The 20,735-nt window shown below is 49.6% G+C and overlaps 1 protein-coding gene across 2 annotated transcripts; it reads left to right on the top strand.

The window, feature by feature from the left end:
* The first annotated feature begins 17,569 nt into the window (after positions 1-17,569).
* Positions 17,570-20,622, top strand: CLDN7 (claudin 7). Of its 2 annotated transcripts, none has more exons than XM_005582718.5 (5): positions 17,570-17,601; positions 18,419-18,936; positions 19,770-19,934; positions 20,029-20,113; positions 20,219-20,622. In XM_005582718.5, exons 2-5 carry the CDS (start codon positions 18,714-18,716, stop codon positions 20,379-20,381), a joined length of 636 nt encoding a protein of 211 aa, XP_005582775.1. In that variant the 5' UTR covers positions 17,570-17,601; positions 18,419-18,713; the 3' UTR covers positions 20,382-20,622. The 2 variants fall into 2 exon arrangements, with proteins under 2 accessions (XP_005582775.1, XP_065388739.1); XM_065532667.2 differs by lacking the exon at positions 17,570-17,601 and adding an exon at positions 18,198-18,266.
* Positions 20,623-20,735: the final 113 nt, after the last annotated feature.

The raw sequence follows: 20,735 nt of genomic DNA, 5'->3' as shown, positions 1-20,735 counted from the left end.
GCAGGAGAATGGCTTGAACCCGGGAGGTGGAGGTTGCAGTGAGCCGAGATCGTGCCCCTGCACTCCAGCCTGGCGACTGAGTGAGACTCCGTCTCAAGAAAAAAAAAAAAAAAAAATCCGGAATGCCAAAGGACTCCTCTTCTTCCTTCAGAGAAAGCTTCCCCACCCAGCTCCTGCTCCACAGGTTCACTTCATTTCCAGCTTCTGGGGACCTTGATCCCTGAGTTCCAGCACAGAAGACTGAACAAATGACACAGTTCTTATCACACTGTCTTCATTGATCTATTTCTCATTTTTATTTTTGTTTTTGTTTGTTTTGAGACGGAGTTTCGCTCTTGTTACCCAGGCTGGAGTGCAATCAAGCGACCCTTGGCTCACTGCAACCTCCGCCTCCTGGGTTCAAGCCATTCTCCTGCCTCAGCCTCCGGAATAGCTGAGATTATAGGCATGCGCCACTAGGCCTGGCTAATTTTGTATTTTTAGTAGAGATGGGGGATTTCACCATGTTGGTCAGGCTTGTTTCCAACTCCCGACCTCAGGTGATCCACTTGCCTCAGGCTCCCAAAGTGCTGGGATTACTGGCGTGAGCTACCACGCCCAGCAATTTTATTGGTTTTGAGTTGAGGTCTCTGTTGCTCAGGCTCGAGTGAGAGGCACAGTCATGGATCACTGCAGCCTACACTTCCTGGGCTCAAGCAGCCCTCTCACCTCAGCCTCCCAGGTAGCTGAGACTACAGGCTTGAGTCACCACACCCAAATGCTTGTTTTTTTTTTAATTATCTATTTCCATATCCATTTCTCATTTTTCCTCCTTCAAAAGTCAATTATTCCAGGCTGGGTGTGGTGACTCACACCTGTAATCCCACTGTTATCCTAGTAGATTAGGAGGCTGAGACAGGAGGATCACTTGAGTGAGACCGTCTCACAAGAAAAAAAAAAAAAGTAGATTATTGCAATGCATTAAATGTTCATTTGTTTTTCTTTGTGCTCTTACTAAATATACATCATTTTGTGTGCAAAGCTTTTTTTTCCTTCTTTTTATGAGACACAGTCTCACTCTGTCACCCAGGCTGGAGTGCAGTGGGGTGATCTCCATTCACTGCAGCCTCTGCTTCGCAGGTTCAAGTGATTCTCCTGCCTCAGCCTCCCGAGTAGCTGGGATTACAGGCTCGCACCACTGTGCCTGGCTAATTTTTGTATTTTAAGTAGAGATGGGGTTTCACCATGTTGGCCAGGCTGGTCTTCAACACCTGACCTCAAGTGATCTGCCCACCTCAGCCTCCCAAAGTGCTGGGATTACAGGTGTGAGTCATCACGCCCGGCCCAAACATTTTAAATTTCTGTAAATAGCATCTTGTTATATATTTCACTCTGATCTTATTTTCAGTAACCATGATGTTTTTAAAATCCACTTGTGTTGTATGATGATCAAAGCTATGGCTGCACGATACTTTACAGCATGAGTTGCATCACACTTTACCTGCTCACAGTCCCACTGAGGAGCACCCATTGGGCCTCCAGTTCTCAACCACAACAAATAATATGGCACTGGCTGGGTGCGGTGGCTCATGCCTGTAATCCCAGCACTTTGGGAGGCTGAGGCTGGCAGATCACCTGAGGTCAGGGGTTCAAGATCAGCCTGGCCAACATAGTGAAACCCTGCCTCTACTAAAAATACAAAAATCAGCCAGGCGTCACCAGGCGCGGTGACAGGTGCCTGTAATTCCAGCTACTAGGGAGGCTAAGGCAAGAGAACCATCTGAACCCGGGTGGTGGAGGTTGCAGTGAGACGAGATCATGCCACTGCACTCCAGTCTGGGTGACAGAGCGAGGATCCCTCTCAAACAAACAAACAAAAAATGAGATCAGGCTGGGCACAGTGGCTCACGCCTGTAATCCCAGCACTTTGGGAGGCTAAGGTGGGCTGATCACCTGAGGTCAGGAGTTTGAGACTAGCTGACCAACATGGAGAAACCCTGTCTCTACTAAAAATACAAATTTAGCCTGGCGTGGTGGTGCACGCCTGTAATCCCAGCTACTCAGGAGGCTGAGGCAAGAGAATCACTTGAACCAGGGAGGCAGAAGTTGCAGTGAGCCGAGATCGCACCATTGCACTCCAGCCTGGGCAACAAGAGCGAAACTTCGTCTCAAAAAAAAAAAAAATAAAGAGAGAGAGAGATCAGTTACTTGTCAGATTTAGGCATTGCAAATACCTTCTCCTTTTCTATTATCTCTATATTAATTTTTCCTTTGTGAACTTCATGAAATAGATTTATTTTTTTTTCTTTTTTTCAGATGGAATCTGGCTCTGTCACCCAGGCTGGAGTGCAGTGGCGCAATCTTGTCTCACCGCAACCTCTGCCCACTGGGTTCAAGTGATTTTCTTGCCTTAGCCTCCTGAGTAGCTGGGATTACAGGTGTGAGCTAGCACATGCAGCTAATTTTTGTATTTTTAGTAGAGACGGTGTTTCGCCATGTTGGTGAGGTGGGTCTGGAGCTCCTGACCTCAGGTGACCCACCCACCTCGGCCTCCTAGAGTGCTAGGATTATAGGTGTGAGCCATCGCTCCTGGCCAGAATAGAAATTCTTAATTTAAGTGTAATGAAAATGACCATTTTTTTCTCCTTATGGTTTGTGATTGCTGATCATTTGTATATATTCTTTCCCAACTCTGCACCACAGATGTATTCTTTTACATTTTCTTCCAGTAACTTTACAGTTTTACTTTTCACATTTAGGTGTCTTCTTGATTCTTCCGGAATTCATCCTTGTTTTAGGTGTTAGGGATCCAATTTATTTTTCTCTTTAGTGAACCACTTTTATCATATATGAAATTCTGATGTATGATGTAAGGGTCTGTCTCTGAATTTGTATTCTGTTCCATTGATGTATTTGTCTGTTCTTGCACAAGTTGATTTTTATGATACTTTGTAGCAAGTTTAAATTTCCGGGAAAGGCAAGAGATTTCTTGTTACTCTTTCTTTCTTTCTTTTTTTTGAGACAGAGTTTTCTCTTGTTGCCCAGGCTGGATTGCAATAGCCTGATCTCGACTCACTGCAACCTCTGTCTCCTGGGTTCAAGGTGTTCCTCTGCCTCAGCCTCCTGAGTAGCTGGGGTTACAGGTGCCCACCACCATGCCTGGCTAATTGTTTTGTATTTTTAGTAGAGACCGGGTTTCACCATCTTGGCCAGGCTGGTCTTGAACTCTTGTCCTCAAGTGATCCACCCGCCTCAGCCTCCCAAAGTGCTGGATTACAAGTGTGAGCCACCGTGCCCGGCTGTTACTCTTTCTTTTCACTATAGACTGAATATTTGTTGTTTTTTATTGCTCTATACAAATTTGGGGATACACTTAACAAGATCCTTTAAAAAAAAAACTTGCTTACATAAATTTAATGTTTTTTTTTAAAAAAAAAAAAAAAACTAAAACAACAGTTGGATTTTTTTTTTTTTTTTTTTTTTTTTTTTTTTTTTTTGAGATGGAGTTTCACTCTTTTTGCCCAGGCTGGAGTGCAATGGCGCCATCTCGGCTCACTGCAACCTCCGTCTCCTGAGTTCGAGCGATTCTCCTGCCTCAGCCTCCCAAGTAGCTGGGATTACAGGCGCCTGCCACCACACCAGGCTAATTTTGTGCATTTTTAGTAGAGATAGGGTTTCACCATGTTGGCCAGGATGGTCTCGATCTCTTGACCTCATGATCTGCCCGCCTCGGCCTCCCAAAGTGCTGGGATTCCAGGCATAAGCCACTGCGCCCAGCCTATCTTTTCTTTTTTGAGATGGAATGTCGATCTTGTCACCCAGGCTGGAGTGCAATGGCACGATCTCAGCTCACTGCAACATCTGCTTCCCGGGTTCAAGATATTCTCCTGCCTTGGCCTCCCAAGTAGCTGGGATTATGGCATAAGCCACCACTATGGGCTAATTTTTGTATTTTTAGTAAAGATGGAGTTTCACCATGTTGGTCAGGCTGGTCTTGAACTCCTGACCTCAGGTGATCCACCTGCTTCGGCCTCCCAAAGTGCTGGAATTACCGGCATGAGCCACCACACCTGGCTGCCAGTTGGGTTTTTATTGGTAGCATTTAATTATAAGTTATTCTAAGGACAGTCGATATCTTTATAATATTAAGTCATCCCATTCGAAAGCATGGACTATTGATTTATATATTCAGGCTGTCATCTATGTATTTTATGAGAACTAAAAAACATTTTTCCACTAAAGTTTTAGGAATTCTTGGTTAGTTCCTAGATGCCTTATAATTTTGTCACTGATGCAAATTGAATGTTATTTATTTATTTATTTTTGAGACATAGTCTCACCCTGTTGCCCAGGTTGGAGTGCGATGGTGAGATCTTGGCTCACTGCAACCTCCACCTCCCTGGTTCAAGCAATTCTCCTGCCTCACCTTCCCGAGTATCTGGGACTACAGGCGTGTGCCACTACGCCTGGCTAATTTTTTGTATTTTTAGCAGAAACGGGCTTTCGCCATGTTGGACGGACAGGCTGGTCTCCAACTCCTGACCTTGTGATCCACCCGCCTCGGCCTCCCAAAGTGCTGGGATTACAAGTGTGAGCCACCGGGCCTGGCCATTGAATGTTATTTATTTTTATTTTTATTTTTATTTTTTTTGAGACAGAGTCTCGCTGTGTCTCCCAGGCTGGAGTGCAGTGGCGCGATCTCGGCTCACTGCAAGCTCCGCCTCCCGGGTTTACGCCATTCTCCTGCCTCAGCCTCCCAAGTAGCTGGGACTACAGGCGCCCGCCACCACGCCCGGCTAGTTTTTTGTATTTTTAGTAGAGACGGGGTTTCACCATGTTAGCCAGGATAGTCTCGATCTCCTGACCTCGTGATCCACCCGCCTCGGCCTCCCAAAGTGCTGGGATTACAGGCTTGAGCCACCGCGCCTGGCCAAATATTATTTTTATTATTCTTTTTCTTTCTTCTTTTTTTTTTTTGAAACAGAGTGCCACTCTGTTGTCCTGGCTGGAGTAGAGTGGTGCAATCACAGCTCACTGCAGTCTTGACCTCCTGGGCTCAAGAAATCCTCCCACTTCAGCCTCCCAAGTACCTGGGACTACAGTTGTGCACATACCACCACGCCCAGCAAATTTTTGTATTTTTTTTTTTTTGTAGAGATAGGGTTTCCCTGTGTTGCCCAGGCCGGCCTAAAACTCTTGGGCTCAAGTATCCACCCACCTTGGCCTCCCAGAGTGCTGAGATTACAGGCATGAGCCACTGTGCCTGGCCTTGTTTTTTCTTTTTTTTTTTCTTAACATTTTCTGGTTGGTTATTTCTGGTGCAGTAAAATACTGGTGGTTTTTTTGTTTATTTGTTTTATAGGTTAATTTTGTACACAACAACCTTTATGAATACCCTTGTTGGTTCTACAGTCTTTCTGTTGATTTTATTGTATTTATTTATTTTAAGACGGAGTTTCAATCATTACGCAGGCTAGGGTGCAATGGCGCTATCTCAGCTCACTGCAACCTCTGCCTCTGGGGTTCAAGCAATTCTCCTGTCTCAATCTCCTGAGTAACTGGGATTACAGGCATGCACCACCATTCCTGGCTAATTTTGTATTTTTAGTAGAAGTGGGGTTTCTTCAAGTTGGTTAGGCTGGTCTCGAACTCCAGACATCAGGTGATCCACCTGCCTTAGCCTCCCAAAGTGCTGGGATTACAGGCGTGAGCTACTGCGACTGGTGATTTTATTGGTTTTTCTAAGTAGATGATTATACTACCTGCAAATAATCAGGGTTTTTGTTTTGTTTTGTTTTGTTTTGTTGTTTTTTTGAGACGGAGTCTTGCTCTGTTGCCCAGGCTGGAGTGCAGTGGCGTGATCTTGGCTCACTGTGACCTCTACCTTCCAGGTTCAAGTGATTCTTCTGCCTCAGCCTCGCAAGCAGCTGGGATTACAGGTATGAGCTACCACCTGCAGCTAATTTTTGTATTTTTAGTAGAGATAGGTTCACCACGTTGGCCAGGCTGGTCTCGAACTCCTCACCTGTTGATCCACCCACCTCGGCCTCCCAAAGTGCTGGGATTAGCCATGAGCTACTGCGTCCGGCAAATAATCAGTTTTATGTTTTCCTTTCCTATCTTTGCACTACTTGTTTCTTTTATTTTCTTGTAGTACTGCTCAAGACCTCCAGGATTTTGTAAAATAAGGGTGGTAACACTGGACATCTTTGTTTTTTTCCTCAATAATAAAAGAGATCAGTCTAACATTATTCCTTAAGTATAAGAATTTCCTACCTAAACTTTGTGTGCTAAGGGTTTTTATGATAAGCAGATATTGAACCTCATCAAATCCCCTTTAAAATTCTCATTTGAAATAGCCATATGATTTTTTTTCTTTTTTTCTTTTTTCTGCTTTTTTGGTTTTTTTTTTTTTTTGAGATGAAGTCTCACTCTGTCACCCAGGCTGGAGTGCAGTGGCGTGATCTCGGCTCACTGCAAGCTCCGTCTCCTGGGTTCAAGTGTTTCTCCTGCCTCAGCCTCCCAAGTAGCTGGGACTACAGGTGTGTGCCACCACCCCTGGCTAATTTTTTGTATTTTTAGTAGAGATGGGGTTTCGCCATGTTAGCCAGGATGGTCTCAATCTCCTGACCTCGTGATTCACCCACCTTGGCCTCCCAAAGTGCTGGGATTACAGGCAAGAGCCACTGTGTCCTGCTGATTTTTTTCCTTTAGTCTATTATTTGATAAACTACATTGATGGATTTTGTAATTTTTTTGTTTTGTTTTTTTTAGACAAAATCTTGCTGTGTCACCCAGGCTGGGGTGCAGTGGCACCATCTCGCCTCACTGCAACCTCTGCCTCTCAGGTTCAAGCGATTCTCCCGTCTCAGCCTCCTGAATAGCTGGGACTACAGGCGTGCGTCACCACGCCTGGCTAATTTTTTTTTTTTTTTTTGAGACGGAGTCTCGCTATGTCGCCCAGGGTGGAGTGCAGTGGCCGGATCTCAGCTCACTGCAAGCTCCGCCTCCCGGGTTTTTACGCCATTCTCCTGCCTCAGCCTCCCGAGTAGCCGGGACTACAGGCGCCCACCACCTCGCCCGGCTAGTTTTTTTTTTGTATTTTTTAGTAGAGACGGGGTTTCACTGTGTTAGCCAGGATGGTCTCGAACTCCTGACCTCGTGATCCGCCCGTCTTGGCCTCCCAAAGTGCTGGGATTACAGGCTTGAGCCACCGCGCCCGGCTACTAATTTTTTTTGTGTGTGAGACAGAGTCTCGCTCTTTCGCCCAGGGTGGAGTGCAGTGGTGCTATCTCGGCTCACTGCAAGCTCTGCCTCCCAGGTTCATGCCATTCTCCTGCCTCAGCCTCCCGAGTAGCTGGGACTACAGGCGCCCGCCACCACACCTAGCTAATTTTTTGTATTTTTAGTAGAGACAGGGTTTCATTGTGTTAGCCAGGATGGTCTCGATCTCCTGACCTCGTGATCCACCTGCCTTGGCCTCCCAAAGTGCTGGGATTACAGGCGTGAGCCACCGTGCCCGGCTGAATTATTTGATATTTTTAGTAGAGGTGGGGTTTCACCATGTTGGTCAGGCTGGTTTTGAACTCCTGGCCTCATGTGTTCTGCCCATCTCAGCCTCCCAAAGTGCTGGGATTGCAGGTGTGAGCCACTGCTCCCAGCCTAGTTAAGTAATATTTTATTAAAGACTTTTGGGTCTATATTCATAGATTAAACGGGCCTAAAATTCATTTCTTATATTATTCCTAACTGATTTCAGGGGCAAGATTACCCTAGCCTCATAAATGAGTTGGTCACTTTTTCACTTCTTTCCCAAATCTGTATCTCAAATATTTACTCCAGAATGAACCGTAGTGGAACACTTAGCCCAGCCTCTTGTTTCCCAAGTAGGCAAAAACATTATCACTCCTATTCGATAGATGAGATGGTCAAAGCCCAAGGATGAAGTCCTGAAGGAAGCAGAATTAGAACCTGGAATATTCCATCTGCCTTAAATCTAATCAGTGACCAATTACTTTATAAATAATGCTGCAAGTTTCCAAAGTTAATTTATGTATCAGTTTTCAGAACTCAGAACATTTTCCTGTAGAAACAAACAAGTTGGTTGGGTTTTCATACGAGGTTGTTTAACTCATAATGTCATCATCTACCATCCCATACTGTTGTGTATATCCCCTAATATCACCCAATCTTCCAACCAGACTTGACTTTTCAAACTTTTCCATTGTTACCTCTGGACTCAATGTCTGTCATCATCCTTGTAAGTCCATCCTCTTCTCTGAACCTCCCTTTCCTAGACCTTACTGGAACCTGGCGTCTGGAGGGCACACTTCCCTGGCAACCCTCTTTACAGAGACTTGTTCATCGGTCTTTGCATATTGCAGAGTCAAGTATGAGTATTGCTCCCTAGTGCTGCGTCTAGACCCTTTTTTTTTGTTTGATTTTTGAGATGGAGTCTCGCCCTGTCACCCCGGCTGGAGTACAGTAGTGCAATCTTGGCTCACTGCAACCTCCGCCTCCCGGGTTCAAATGATTCTCCTGCCTCAGCCTCCTGAGTAGCTGGGATTACAAACGTGCACGACCACGCCCAGCTAATTTTTGTATTTTTAGTAGAGACGGGGTTTCACCATGTTGATCAGGCTGGTCTCGAACTCCTGACCTCGTGATCTGCCTGCCTCGGCCTCCCAAAGTGCTGGGATTATAGGCGTGAGCCACTGCGCCCGGCCTTAGACCCTTATTCTTTCTTCATCTTTCAAAATCCTCTGCTCTTTGAAATTAATGTCTCAAACTATATGATCTGCTGCCTCTACTTGTTGCGAGGGTCTTCAAACCTGGTTGTTCAGCCACATTCACTGATAATGTTAGCACCTGTGGCTCATCCTCTTCCTCTTTTCACCTATTTTCTTCACATCATCGTTGATAACTTCAGAATCCATCAGGGCAATCCATCGTGGCCTCTCCGCTCCTCAGTCTCTTCTCCAGTGATCTTCCTCTTCAGCCTATCCTCAGACCTCTACCCTAGGCTTTGTTATCTCTAAAAACAAACTCTCCCAATTTTTTTTTTTTGAGATGGAGTCTCACTCTGTTGCCCAGGCTGGAGTGCAATGGCACCATCTCAGCTCACTGCAACCTCTGCTTCCTGGGTTCAAGCGAATCTCCTGCCTCAACCTCCTGAGTAGCTGGGATTACAGGTGTGCACCACCATGCCCGGCTAATTTTTGTGTTTTTAGTAGAGACAGGGTTTCACCATGTTGGCCAGTTTGGTCACGAACCCCGGAACTCAAGTGATCCGCCAACCTCGGCCTTCTAAAGTGCTGGGAATTTCTCTCTTGTTGCTCAGGCTAGAGTGCGGTGTCATGATCTCGGCTCACTGCAACCTCTGCCTCTGGGGTTCAAGCGATTCTCAGTCGCCCGAGTAGCGGAGATTATAGGCACCCACCACCATGCCTGGCTAATTTTTTTATTTTTAGCAGAGATAGGTTTCACCATGTTGCCCAGGCTGGTCTCGAATTCCTGACCTCAAGCTATCTGTCGGCCTTGGCCTCCCAAAATGCTGGGATTACGGGCATGAGCTGCCATGCCTAGCAACAATTTTTTTCTTTTGTTTTGAGACAGAGTCTTGCTGTGTTGCCCAGGCAGGAGTGCAGTGGTGTGATCTCAGTTCACTGCAATTTCTGCTTCCTGGATTCAAGCAGTTCTCATGGCTCAACCTCCCAAGAAGCTGGGATTACGCCTGGCTTTTTTTTTTGAGACCGAGTCTTGCTCTGTCACCCAAGCTGGAGTGCAGTAGCGTGATCTCGGCTCTCTGCAGGCCTCCGACACCTGGCCAATTTTCGTATTTTTAGTAGAGATGGGGTTTTGCCATGTTAACAAGTCAGGCTGGTCTCAAGCCTCAAGCAATCTGCTTGGCCTCAAGTGATCTGCTTGCTTCGGCCTCCCAAAGTGCTAAGATTATAGGCATGAGCCACTGTGCCTGGCCTTCTTCCAATTTTTTAGATTCAAGCCAGGAATGTTTCATAATCATTTCTGGCCTTCTAGTTCATTTACTCACATATTCTCACTTCTTTTTTTTTTTTTTTTTTTGCTTTTTAAAAAATTTTATTTATTTATTTATTGAGACAGAGTTTCACTCTGTTGCCCAGTGGCGCAATCTCTGCTCACTGCAAGCTCCGCCTCCCGGGTTCATGCCATTCTCCTGCCTCAGCCTCCCGAGTAGCTAGGACTACAGGAACCTGCCACCATGCCCGGCTAATTTTCTTTGTATTTTTAGTAGAGACAGGGTTTCACCATGTTAGCCAGGATGGTCTTGATCTCCTGACCTCGTGATCTGTCCGCCTCAGCCTCTCAAAGTGCTGGGATTACAGGCATGAGCCACCACGCCCAGCCCTTTCTCTCTCTCTCTATTTTTTCTTTCTTTCTTTTTTTTTTTTTGAGACGCAGTCTTGCTCTGTCGCCTGGGCTGGAGTGCAGTGGCGCCATCTTGGCTCACTGCAAGCTCTGTCTCCCGGGTTCATGCCATTCTCCTGCCTCAGCCTCCTGAGTAGCTGGGATTACAGGTGCCCACCACCATGCCCAGCTAATTTTTTTGTATTTTTAGTATAGATGGGGTTTCACCGTGTTAGCCAGGATGGTCTTGATCTCCTGACCTTGTGATCTGCCCGCCTCGGCCTCTCAAAGTGCTGGATTACAGGCTTCAGCCACCGCACCTGGCCCTTTCTTTTCTGTTTTTGAGACAGGGTCTCCCTCTGTTGCCCAGGCTGGAGTGCAGTGGTATGATCATGGCTCACAGTAGCCTCGACCTCCTAGACTTAAGTGATCCTCCCACCGCAGCCTCTCAAGTGAGTAGCTAGGACTACAGGTGCCAGCCACCATGCCTGGGTAACTTTTTGCTATTGTATTTTTTTGGTAGAGATGAGGTTTTGCCATGTTGCCCAGGCTGGTCTCCAACTCCTGAGCTCATGTGATCCACCTACCTCAGCCTCCCTAAGTGTTGGGATTACAGACATGAGCCACCATGCCCAGCCTCATGTATCCTCACTTCCTTCACCTCAGGGGACCTCTAAACCATTGACCCTACCAGTTTTTCACTATCCATCAACTCTTTTGTGTTTGCTCTCCCTCTTACCCAATTTACATATATAATCTAACACAATCACTCTCATGAAAATATTATAAAACTCCTTCTTCCTCTTTTTAGTAACACCCAACTCTAGTTAATTTCAACTATTCATCTACTTGGATCCTTTTTTTTTACTTTTTTTTTTTTTTGACGGAGTTTCAGTCTTGTTGCCCAGGCTGGAGTGCAATGGTAAGACCTTGGCTCACTGTAACCTCTGCCTCCCAGGTTCAAGCGATTCTCCTGCTTCAGTCTCCCGAGTAGCTGGGATTGCAGGAATGCGTCAACACGCCCGGTTAATTTTGTATTCCTAGTAGAGACAGGGTTTCTCCATGTTGGTCAGGCTGGTCTCAAATTCCTGACCTCAGGTGATCCGCCCGCCTCAGCCTCCCAAAGTGCTGGGATTACAGGCGTGAACCACCACGTCTGGTCCCTACTTGGATCCTGTTATCCAACTACTTACTTCAAGGCCATTAGAGGAAAAAAATCCACAATGATGCTCACCAGTCACACTTTACTGGGACCCATTTTGCTCCTCTCCTCCCTGGGACATTTGGCAATATCTGGAGACATTTTTGTCACACTTAGGTGCAGGGGAGGGTGTATCTAATTGGTAGAAGTCAGAGATGCTCCTAAATATCCTATAATATGCAGGACAACAAAAAATTAGCCCAAAATGGCAATAGAGATAGCAGGGAGAAAAAATGTTGACAGTGTCAAAGTTGAGAAATTCTGCTTTAAATTAATTAGTATGAGTCTCAAAGGGGCAATCCATACAAGGCCTTTGCACTTGCTGTTCCTTCTGCCTATAATATGGTTCCCTCGTGGCTTACTATTATTATTTTTTGTTTTTTTGAGATGGAGTTTTGCTCTTGTCACCCAGGTTGGAGTGCAATGGCACTATCTCGGCTCACTGCAACCTCTGCCTCCCAGGTTCAAGCGATTCTCCTGCCTCAGCCTCCTGAGTAGCTGGGATTACAGGCACATACCATCATGCCTGGCTAATTTTTAACAATATTTTTAGTAGAGATGGGTTTTCACCATGTTGGCCAGGCTGGTCTTGAACTCCTGACCTCAGGTGAACCACCTGCCTCAGCCTCCCAAAGTGCCGGGATTACAGGCATGAGCCATTGCGCCCAGCCACTGGCTTATTATTTAACAGTCATTTCCTCAAAAAGTTCTCCCTGACCTCATCCTAGAGTAGATTGAACCTCATCATATTACACTGCTTTATTGCCTTCAAAACATGCACTGTTTTGTTTATGTCTTTATTGTCTGCTTCTTCCTTCTAGAAAATAAGTTGCATGAGTTCAGTATCCTTATCTGTTTTGTTTCCTGCTGTATTGCCAGGGTCAACTATAGTGACTGATCCTTTTTTTTTTTTTTTTTCAGACGAAGTCTTGCTCTTGTCCCCCAGGCTAGAGTGCAATGGCGCAATCTTGGCTCATTGCAACATCTGCCTCCCGGGTTCAAGCAATTCTCCTGCTTTAGCCTCTCGAGTAGCTAGGATTACAGGCACCCACCAGCATGCCTGGCTAAATTTTGTATTTTAAGTAGAGACGGGGTTTCACCATGTTGGCCAGGCTGGTCTTGAACTCTTGACCTCCCAAAGTGCTGGGATTACAGGCATGAGCCACTGCACCTGGCTTTTTTTTTTTTTTTTTTTAATCGAGACAGAGTCTTGCTGTTGTCCAGGCTGGAGTGCAATGGCGCGATCTCGGCTCACTGCAACCTTGCAACCTCCACCTCCTGGGTTCAAGCAATTATCTTGCCTCAGTCTCCAGAGTAGCTGGGACTACAGACATGTGTCGCCACGACCAGCTAATTTTTTGTATCTTTAGTGAGACGGGGTTTCACCATGTTGGCCAGGCTGTTCTCGCACTCCTGACCTCGTGATCTGCCTGCCTCAGCCTCCCAAAGTGCTGGGATTACAGGTGTGAGCCACCTTGCCTGGCCCCCACCCCTTTTTTTTGAGATGGAGTCTCGCTCTGTTGCCCAGGCTGGAGTGCAGTGATGTGATCTCAGCTCACTGCAACCTGTGCCTGCCAGATTCAAGTGATTCTCCTGCTTCAGCCTCCTGAGTAGCTGCGATTACAGGCCCCTGCCACCAGCTAATTTTTTGTATTTCTAGTAGATAGGGTTTCACAATGTTGGTTAGGCTGGTCTCTAACTCCTGACCTCGTGATCTTCCTGCCTCTGCCTCCCAAAGCGCTGGGATTACAGGCATGAGCCACCATGCCTGGCCACACCTTTTTTTTTTTTAGAGATAGAATCTCCCTCTGTTGCCCAGGCTGGGGTTCAGTGGCATGATCACAGCTCACTGCAGCCTCGAACTTATAGGCTTAAGCGATCTTCTCACCTCAGCTTCCTGGGTAGCTGGGACTACAGACATAACCATTGTGCCTGGCCATGTGTGGCACATTATAGACACTTAGGAAATATTTGTTGAGGGTTGGGTGCGGTAGCTCACGCCTGTAGTCCCAGCTATTTTCCCTCCTAGAATTTTGGGAGGCCAAGGTGGGCGGATGACCTGAGGTCAGGAGGCCGAGAACAGCCTGGCCAACATGGTGAAACCCCATCTCTACTAAAAATATTTTAAAAATTAGCTGGACATGGTGGTGCATGCCTGTAATCCCAGCTACTTGGGAAGCTGAGGCACAAGAATTGCTTGAACCTGAGAGGCAGAGGTTGTGATGAGCCAAGATCGCCACTGCGTTCCAGCCTGGGTGACAGAGCAAGACTGTCTCAAAAAAAAAAAAAAAAAAAAAAAAAAGAAAGAAAGAAAAAAAAGAAAAAAGAGGCCGGGCGCGGTGGCTCACGCCTGTAATCCCAGCACTTTGGGAGGCCAAGGCGGGCGGGTCACGAGGTCAGGAGATCGAGACCATCCTGGCTAACACGGTGAAACCCCGTCTCTACTAAAAATACAAAAAATCAGCCGGGCGTGGTGGCGGGTACCTGTAGTCCCAGCTGCTCGGGAGGCTGAGGCAGGAGAATGGTGTGAACCCGGGAGGCGGAGCTTGCAGTGAGCCGAGATCGTGCCACCGCACTCCAGCCTGGGCGACAAAGTGAGACTCCGTCTCAAAAAAAAAAAAAAAAGAAAAAAGAAAATATTTGTTGAACAGTGAATGAAAATATTATTTATTTGCAATTTATTCATTCATCAAATATTTACTGGTGATAAAACCCAGACAAATCTCTACCCTCTTGGACCATACAGTACAGTGGGGTTGGGGTTATTGATACTGAATAAATAAGCACATAAAGTAAATATAGTATTTTCCAACTGCGAAAAGAGCTTTGAAAGCAAAGTACTGGTAGCTGTGAGAGTACTATGCAGATGATCTGACTCAGTTTGGGGTGGGGTGGTCAGGCCAGGCTTTCTAAAAGACGTGATATTTGAGGGATAGCTGAAGGATGAGCTGGTTAGCTGGATAGAGGAAGGTGGGTGGGAGTGGATGGAGAAGAGCTTCCAGACCCAGAGAACAGACTGTACAAAGGCAATTCAGTTGGCAGGAACAGAGAGAAGTGTGGTTGAGGCCGTCAGGTCAGCCATGGTGTGGCACTTACTGGCGAGAACACGAGTGTCAGTGAAAGATTTTAAACAGGAAATGACAAAGCTCTGAGTGGGTAAGAAGCGGTCACTCCAGAGAATAGAGTTTAAAAGGATCAGTGTGGAAGCAGGGAGATTAGTTTGGAGGCAGTTGCCGTGTCCAGCCTTGGGCTGGTGTAGGGTGGCGGCAGTGAGTTTGGAGAGAAGCCGCGTATAGTGATGACAAACATTTTCCTTAGAGCTCAAAGGAAAAGGTTCAAGAAAATCTCAGCTGGTCTGAAGGTAGTGAATTATTTCAATTGATTGTTCACAATCAGTTACAGATGGAACTTCTTTTTCTACTCTCGTCCCCTTCTCACTACTGCACCTGACTAGTCTTTTAAAATTAAAAAAAAAAAAAAAAGGCTGGGTGTGGTGGCTCACACATGTAATCCCAGCACTTTGGGAGACTGAGATGGGCAGATCACGAGGTCAGGAGATCAAGACCATCCTGGCTAACATGGTGAAACCCCGTCTCCACTAAAAAAATACAAAAAAATTAGCCGGGTGTGGTGGCGGTTGCCTGTAATCCCAGCTACTCAGGAGGCTGAGGCAGGAGAATGGTGTGAACTCAGGAGGCGGAGCTTGCAGTGAGCCAAGATGGAGCCATTGCACTCCAGCCTGGGGGACAGAGTAAGACTCCATCTCAAAAAAAAAAAAAAGGAAAGTCGGTTGCAGTAGCTCATGCCTGTAGTCCCAGCACTCTGGAGGCTGAGGCAGACAGATCACTTGAGGTCAGGAATTTGAGACCAGCCTGGCCAACATGGTGAAACCTCGTCTCTACTAAAAATACAAAAAATTAGCTGGGCGTGGTGATGCGCGCGTGTAATCCCAGCTACTCGGGAGGGTGAGGCAGGAGAATTGCTTGAATCCCAGAGGCAGAGGTTGCAGTGAACCAAGATCGTGCCACTGCACTCCAGCTTGGGTGACAGAGCAAGACCCTGTTTCAAAAAACAAACAATGCCAGAACAATGATGACACACGGCTGTAACTGCAGCTATTTGTTGGCGGGGGGCGGGGGGAACATTCTTTGAGCCCAGGAGTTCAAGGCTGCAGTGAGCTGTAATTGCACCACTGCACTCTAGCCTGGGCGACTGAGTGAGACCCTGTCTCTAAGGGTACATTAATCCAGAAAAGTCCATTAATACAAAAATACAACAATAAAAATGAATAACAAAGAGTTCATGGCTGGGAGTGGTGGCTCACGCCTGTAATTCCAGCACTTTGGGAGGTCGAGGTGGGTTGGGATCACCTGATGTCAGGAATTCGAGATTGGCCTGGCCAACATGGTGAAACCCCGTCTCTACTAAAAATACAAAAACTGGCTGGGCACGGTGGCTCACGCCTGTAATCCCAACATTTTGGGAGGCTGAGGCAGGTGGATCACGAGATCAGGAGATCGAGACCATCCTGGCTAACACAGTGAAACCCCGTCTCTACTAAAAACACAAAAAATTAGCCGGGCATGCTGGCAGGCGCCTGTAGTCCCAGCTACTCGGGAGGCTGAGGCAGGAGAATGGCGTGAACCTGGGAGGCGGAGATTGCAGTGAGCCAAGTTGGCGCCACTGCACTCCAGTGTGGGAGACAGCGAGACTCCGTGTCAAAAAAAAAAAAAAAAAATTAGCCGGGCGTGGTGGTGGGCACCTGTACCCCCAGCTACTTGGGAGGCTGAGGCAGGAGAATCACTTGAACCCAAGAGGTGGAGGTTGCAGTGAGCCGAGATCACGCCATTGCACTCCTGCCTGGGTGACAAGAGCAAAACTCTGTCTCAAAAAAAAAAAAAAAAAAAAGAGTTCATGAAAGTCTTCATTTTATACAAAAGCAGGTCAATTAGCTTAGCGTAAGGGAGCCTTTAATATGTTTAGCGAATAAATGAAGGAAGGAGAGAAATGTTTGAGAGGGCAAAAAAAGATAAAAAAACGTGAGAGAGTTGAGGTAAAAAAATGGAGAGAGGAAAATGAAATGAGACAGAGCCAGAATAAACAGGGTATGTGAGAATCTGAGAAGTATGAGGAGGTTGGAGGGTAGTAGGAAGATTGGGAGGAAACTGGGCAGGGTGGGTGGGGAAAGTGCAGTGTGCACCTAAGAAGGGGAAAGAAAGAGTAATTGCTGATGCTGGGTTCCAAGGAGACTGGAGACAAGGCGCAAAGGTAAACGAAAAGACAAGGAGTGGGCTGGGTGCGGTGGCTCACGCCTGTAATCCTGCACTTTAGGAGGCGGGGGTGGGGGGATTGCTTGAGTTCAGGTGTTCGAGAGCAGCCTGAGTAACACGGTGAAACCCCTTCTCCACCAAAAATACAAAAACTTTAGCTGGGCGTGGTGGTGTGCACCTGCGGTCCCAGCTACTGGGGACGCTGAGGCGAGGTGATCGCTTGAGCCCGGGAGGCGAGGCTGCAGTGAGCTGAGATTTGCACCTCTGCACTCCAGCCTGGGTAACACAGACCCCTCCCCTCTCAAACAAACAAACAAACAAAAAAGACAAGGAGTAAAATAGGGAGCTCCAAAGCAGGAAAGGCAGGAAGGGGAGATGACCAAAGATGAAGGAGGAAGGAGCAAAAGGCTGGAAGGGGTGCCAGGAGGAAGGAGGGAGCAACGCTTTGGGGAGACAGAGCAAAACTGCAGGGTGAGGGACCATGGACGACCACCTTAGAGAGCCAGATTATAGGGAGGACGGAACAGTGAGGGCGTGAGGGTGTGCACAGCAATAGGCAGTGCTCGGGAGGGAAAGAGAAACGGGCGAGTGTGGGGGAGGGATGGGAAAGGTGGAGGATAGGTCTGAAAAGACTCTAAGGGAGGGGAACGATGGGTGTGGCCAAGACTCTGACCTAGCCCTCACCCCGCTCCCCACCCTCGGCCGGCTTTCGGTCCCAGTGGTTTCTTCCTCCAGTTAGGATCCTTGATGCCGGAGGGGCTAGTGGTAGGTGGGGAGGTTGAGTGCAAAGGGTTCAGGCTGTAAGTCATGTCGGGTTGGAATGGGGGCACAGGCAGGTGGGGCTGTTGGGGAGCCACGCTCAGAAGCCGGGTGTCTGTAGCAGAGCCAGAGAACCGGGACCGTGAAGCGGGTGCTGAAGGGGGCGACTCTCAGGGATCGGGCCAGGGTCCCCGAAGGTGGGATCGACTAGGGTAGGAGACAGAAAAAAAAGGAGAGCAGCGGGTGGGGGCGAAAGCAGGGCCGGGGAGAGAGCACTTTGGACAGAACCCGGCGGGGAAAGGGCGGCGCCGAGGCTGGTCAGGGGCGCCCCGCAGCGTCCCAGGCGCACCTGTTGGGAAGAAGGGAAGGGGCATCCCGGTGTTCGAGGGAAATCCAGTCCGGAGGGGCTGATTCGGAGCTTGGGACTCCCGGGGAGCCACCGCCTCCTCCCCAGCGGCGGTCAAAACCGGGCAAGCGAAGGGGCGTGACCCTGGTGCTCAGGTTTCTTCCTCCTCACCTGGGCAAGGAGGGGTGGGGGCCACGACTTCCGGTTCAGGTGAGTGTCCCTTCGATGACGTCAGGTCACCCTCGGCCGCCCCTCCGGTCCCGCCTTCCCCTCCCGCGCTCCCGGGGCCCGCGGGCCGCGCCCCCGACGCCCTACATATACTCAGGTGCGCCCCACCTGTCCGCCCGCACCTGCTGGCTCACCTCCGAGCCACCTCTGTTGCGCACCGCAGCCTCGGACTAACAGCCCAGGATACTTTGGGACTTGCCGGCGCCCAGAACCGCGCCCAGACGGCCCCTCCACCTTTTGTTTGGCTAGGGTCGCCGAGAGCGCCGGAGGGAACCGCCTGGCCTTCGGGGACCGCTTTTGTCTGGAATCACCCTCCCGGCGTATCCTATTCCCTCTGCTGCGAGGCCTTCGCTTCACTGGAGGGGTCGATTTGTGTGTACTTCGGTGACAAGATTTGCATTCACCTGACCCAAACTCTTTTTGTCTCTTTGGGTGACCGGAAAACTCTACCTCAAGTTTTCTTTCGTGGGGCTGCCCCCCAAGTGTCGTTTGTTTTACTGTAGGGTCTCCCGCCCGGCGCCCCCAGTGTTTTCTGAGGGCGGAAATGGCCAATTCGGGCCTGCAGTTGCTGGGCTTCTCCATGGCCCTGCTGGGCTGGGTGGGTCTGGTGGCCTGCACCGCCATCCCGCAGTGGCAGATGAGCTCCTATGCGGGCGACAACATCATCACGGCCCAGGCCATGTACAAGGGGCTGTGGATGGACTGCGTCACGCAGAGCACGGGGATGATGAGCTGCAAAATGTACGACTCGGTGCTCGCCCTGCCCGGTAAGGCCGCGGGACCGACGGGGCGGACGCGCCCCGGACCGAGGTGGCGGGGTGGCGCGCGTGGGAGAGCCGAAGCCCCACGCTGGGCGCCCTGGGTTGCCGGGGAGCTGCAGGACGAGGAAGTGGTCGGGTGGGGGCGGCGAGGCTGGGCGGGGGCGGGCCGGGGTTCTGGCGGCTGCACGTGGGCGCGCACCTCGGTCGCCCACGGTCCTCTTCCGCCCCCCAACCCAGCCTAGTCCCTGGCTCCGAGCAGCGGTTCTTAGGCCGGAGCCGTCCCCTCCCCAATCCCTGGGCAGGCCACGGACTCCGTCATCTCCCGCCCTTTTCTCAGACAGAAACGACCCCGGGTCGCGGGGCGCCGGGCGCGCCGAGGGCCGAAGGGCGGTGCGGCTGGTCACAGTGGGCCGCCGCCTGCGGCCTCTAATCTTATCGGCCGATTAGCCGAAGCCACAAACCCGGTGGCCTCGATAGCGGGCTCAGAGCAGGGCCGCCGGCTGGCATGTGCGCCGCGCGGGGCTCGGGCCACCGTCTCGGCTTCCTTTCGTTGCCCCTTTCACCCTTCCCCCTATACAGGGCAGTTTCACCGAAACCCCGGCGCCCCGGGCGGATCCTTGAGCGGAGAGGGCGGGGCGGGAGCAGGAAGGCCGCGCTGTTGGGATGGGCGGGGACCTGCCCGTTTGGCCCAGGCCTCGGACACCTGGGCGCCCCTGGCCCGCGGCAGAACACGGCGCCGGACAGACGGGGTCCAGGGGTTAGTGGGCGCGGTCGGCTGCACGAAGGCTGGAGCCACCTGCATTTCCAGCAATGACGGCACCCTTTCCCCTCGCCCGCAGCGGCTATGCAGGCCACTCGAGCCCTAATGGTGGTCTCCCTGGTGCTGGGCTTCCTGGCCATGTTTGTGGCCACGATGGGCATGAAGTGCACACGCTGTGGGGGAGACGACAAAGTGAAGAAGGCCCGTATAGCCATGGGTGGAGGCATAATTTTCATCGTGGCAGGTGAGCCCCAGGGTTCTCCCATCTGGGAGGAGCGAGGCTGGGCAAGGTGCCCGTTTGGGGTCCCACTATACCGAAACCCTCATTCTCTCTCCAGGTCTTGCCGCCTTGATAGCTTGCTCCTGGTATGGCCATCAGATTGTCACAGACTTTTATAACCCCTTGATCCCTACCAACATTAAGTAAGTCTGGGAACCCTGCCTCCTAAGGGGACAGGTCTGGGGTCCCGGGATAGGGAGGAGGGCAGAGGCAGGTCAGGGTTTCTAACCACCCCTTTCTCTTCACAGGTATGAGTTTGGTCCTGCCATCTTTATTGGCTGGGCAGGGTCTGCCCTAGTCATCCTGGGAGGTGCACTGCTCTCCTGTTCCTGTCCTAGGAATGAGAGCAAGGCTGGGTACCATGCACCCCGCTCTTACCCTAAGTCCAACTCTTCCAAGGAGTATGTGTGACCTGGAATCTCCTGGCCCCAGCCTGACAGGCTGTGGGCGTGTCTAGATGCCTGAAAGGGCCTGGGGCTGAGCTCAGCCTGTGGGCAGGGTGCCGGACAAAGGCCTCCTGGTCACTCTGTCCCTGCACTCCATGTATAGTCCTCTTGGGTGGGGGGTGGGGGGTGGGGGGTGTTGGTGGGAGAGACAAAAAGAGGGAGTGTGTGCTTTTTGTACAGTAATAAAAAGTAAGTTTTGGGAAGCAGGCTTTTTTCCCTTCAGGGCCTCTGCTTTCCTCCCGTCTGGATCCTCGCAGGGAGCTTGGAACCTTACTGCACCTACTTCAGTTCAGAACACTTAGCGCCCCAGTGGCCTGCA

This window comes from Macaca fascicularis, chromosome 16 (assembly GCF_037993035.2).
Source record: "Macaca fascicularis isolate 582-1 chromosome 16, T2T-MFA8v1.1".
Taxonomy (NCBI): Eukaryota; Metazoa; Chordata; class Mammalia; order Primates; family Cercopithecidae; genus Macaca; species Macaca fascicularis.
Note: the sequence above shows the minus strand (reverse complement) of the source record. Positions and strands in the feature narration are given on the sequence as shown.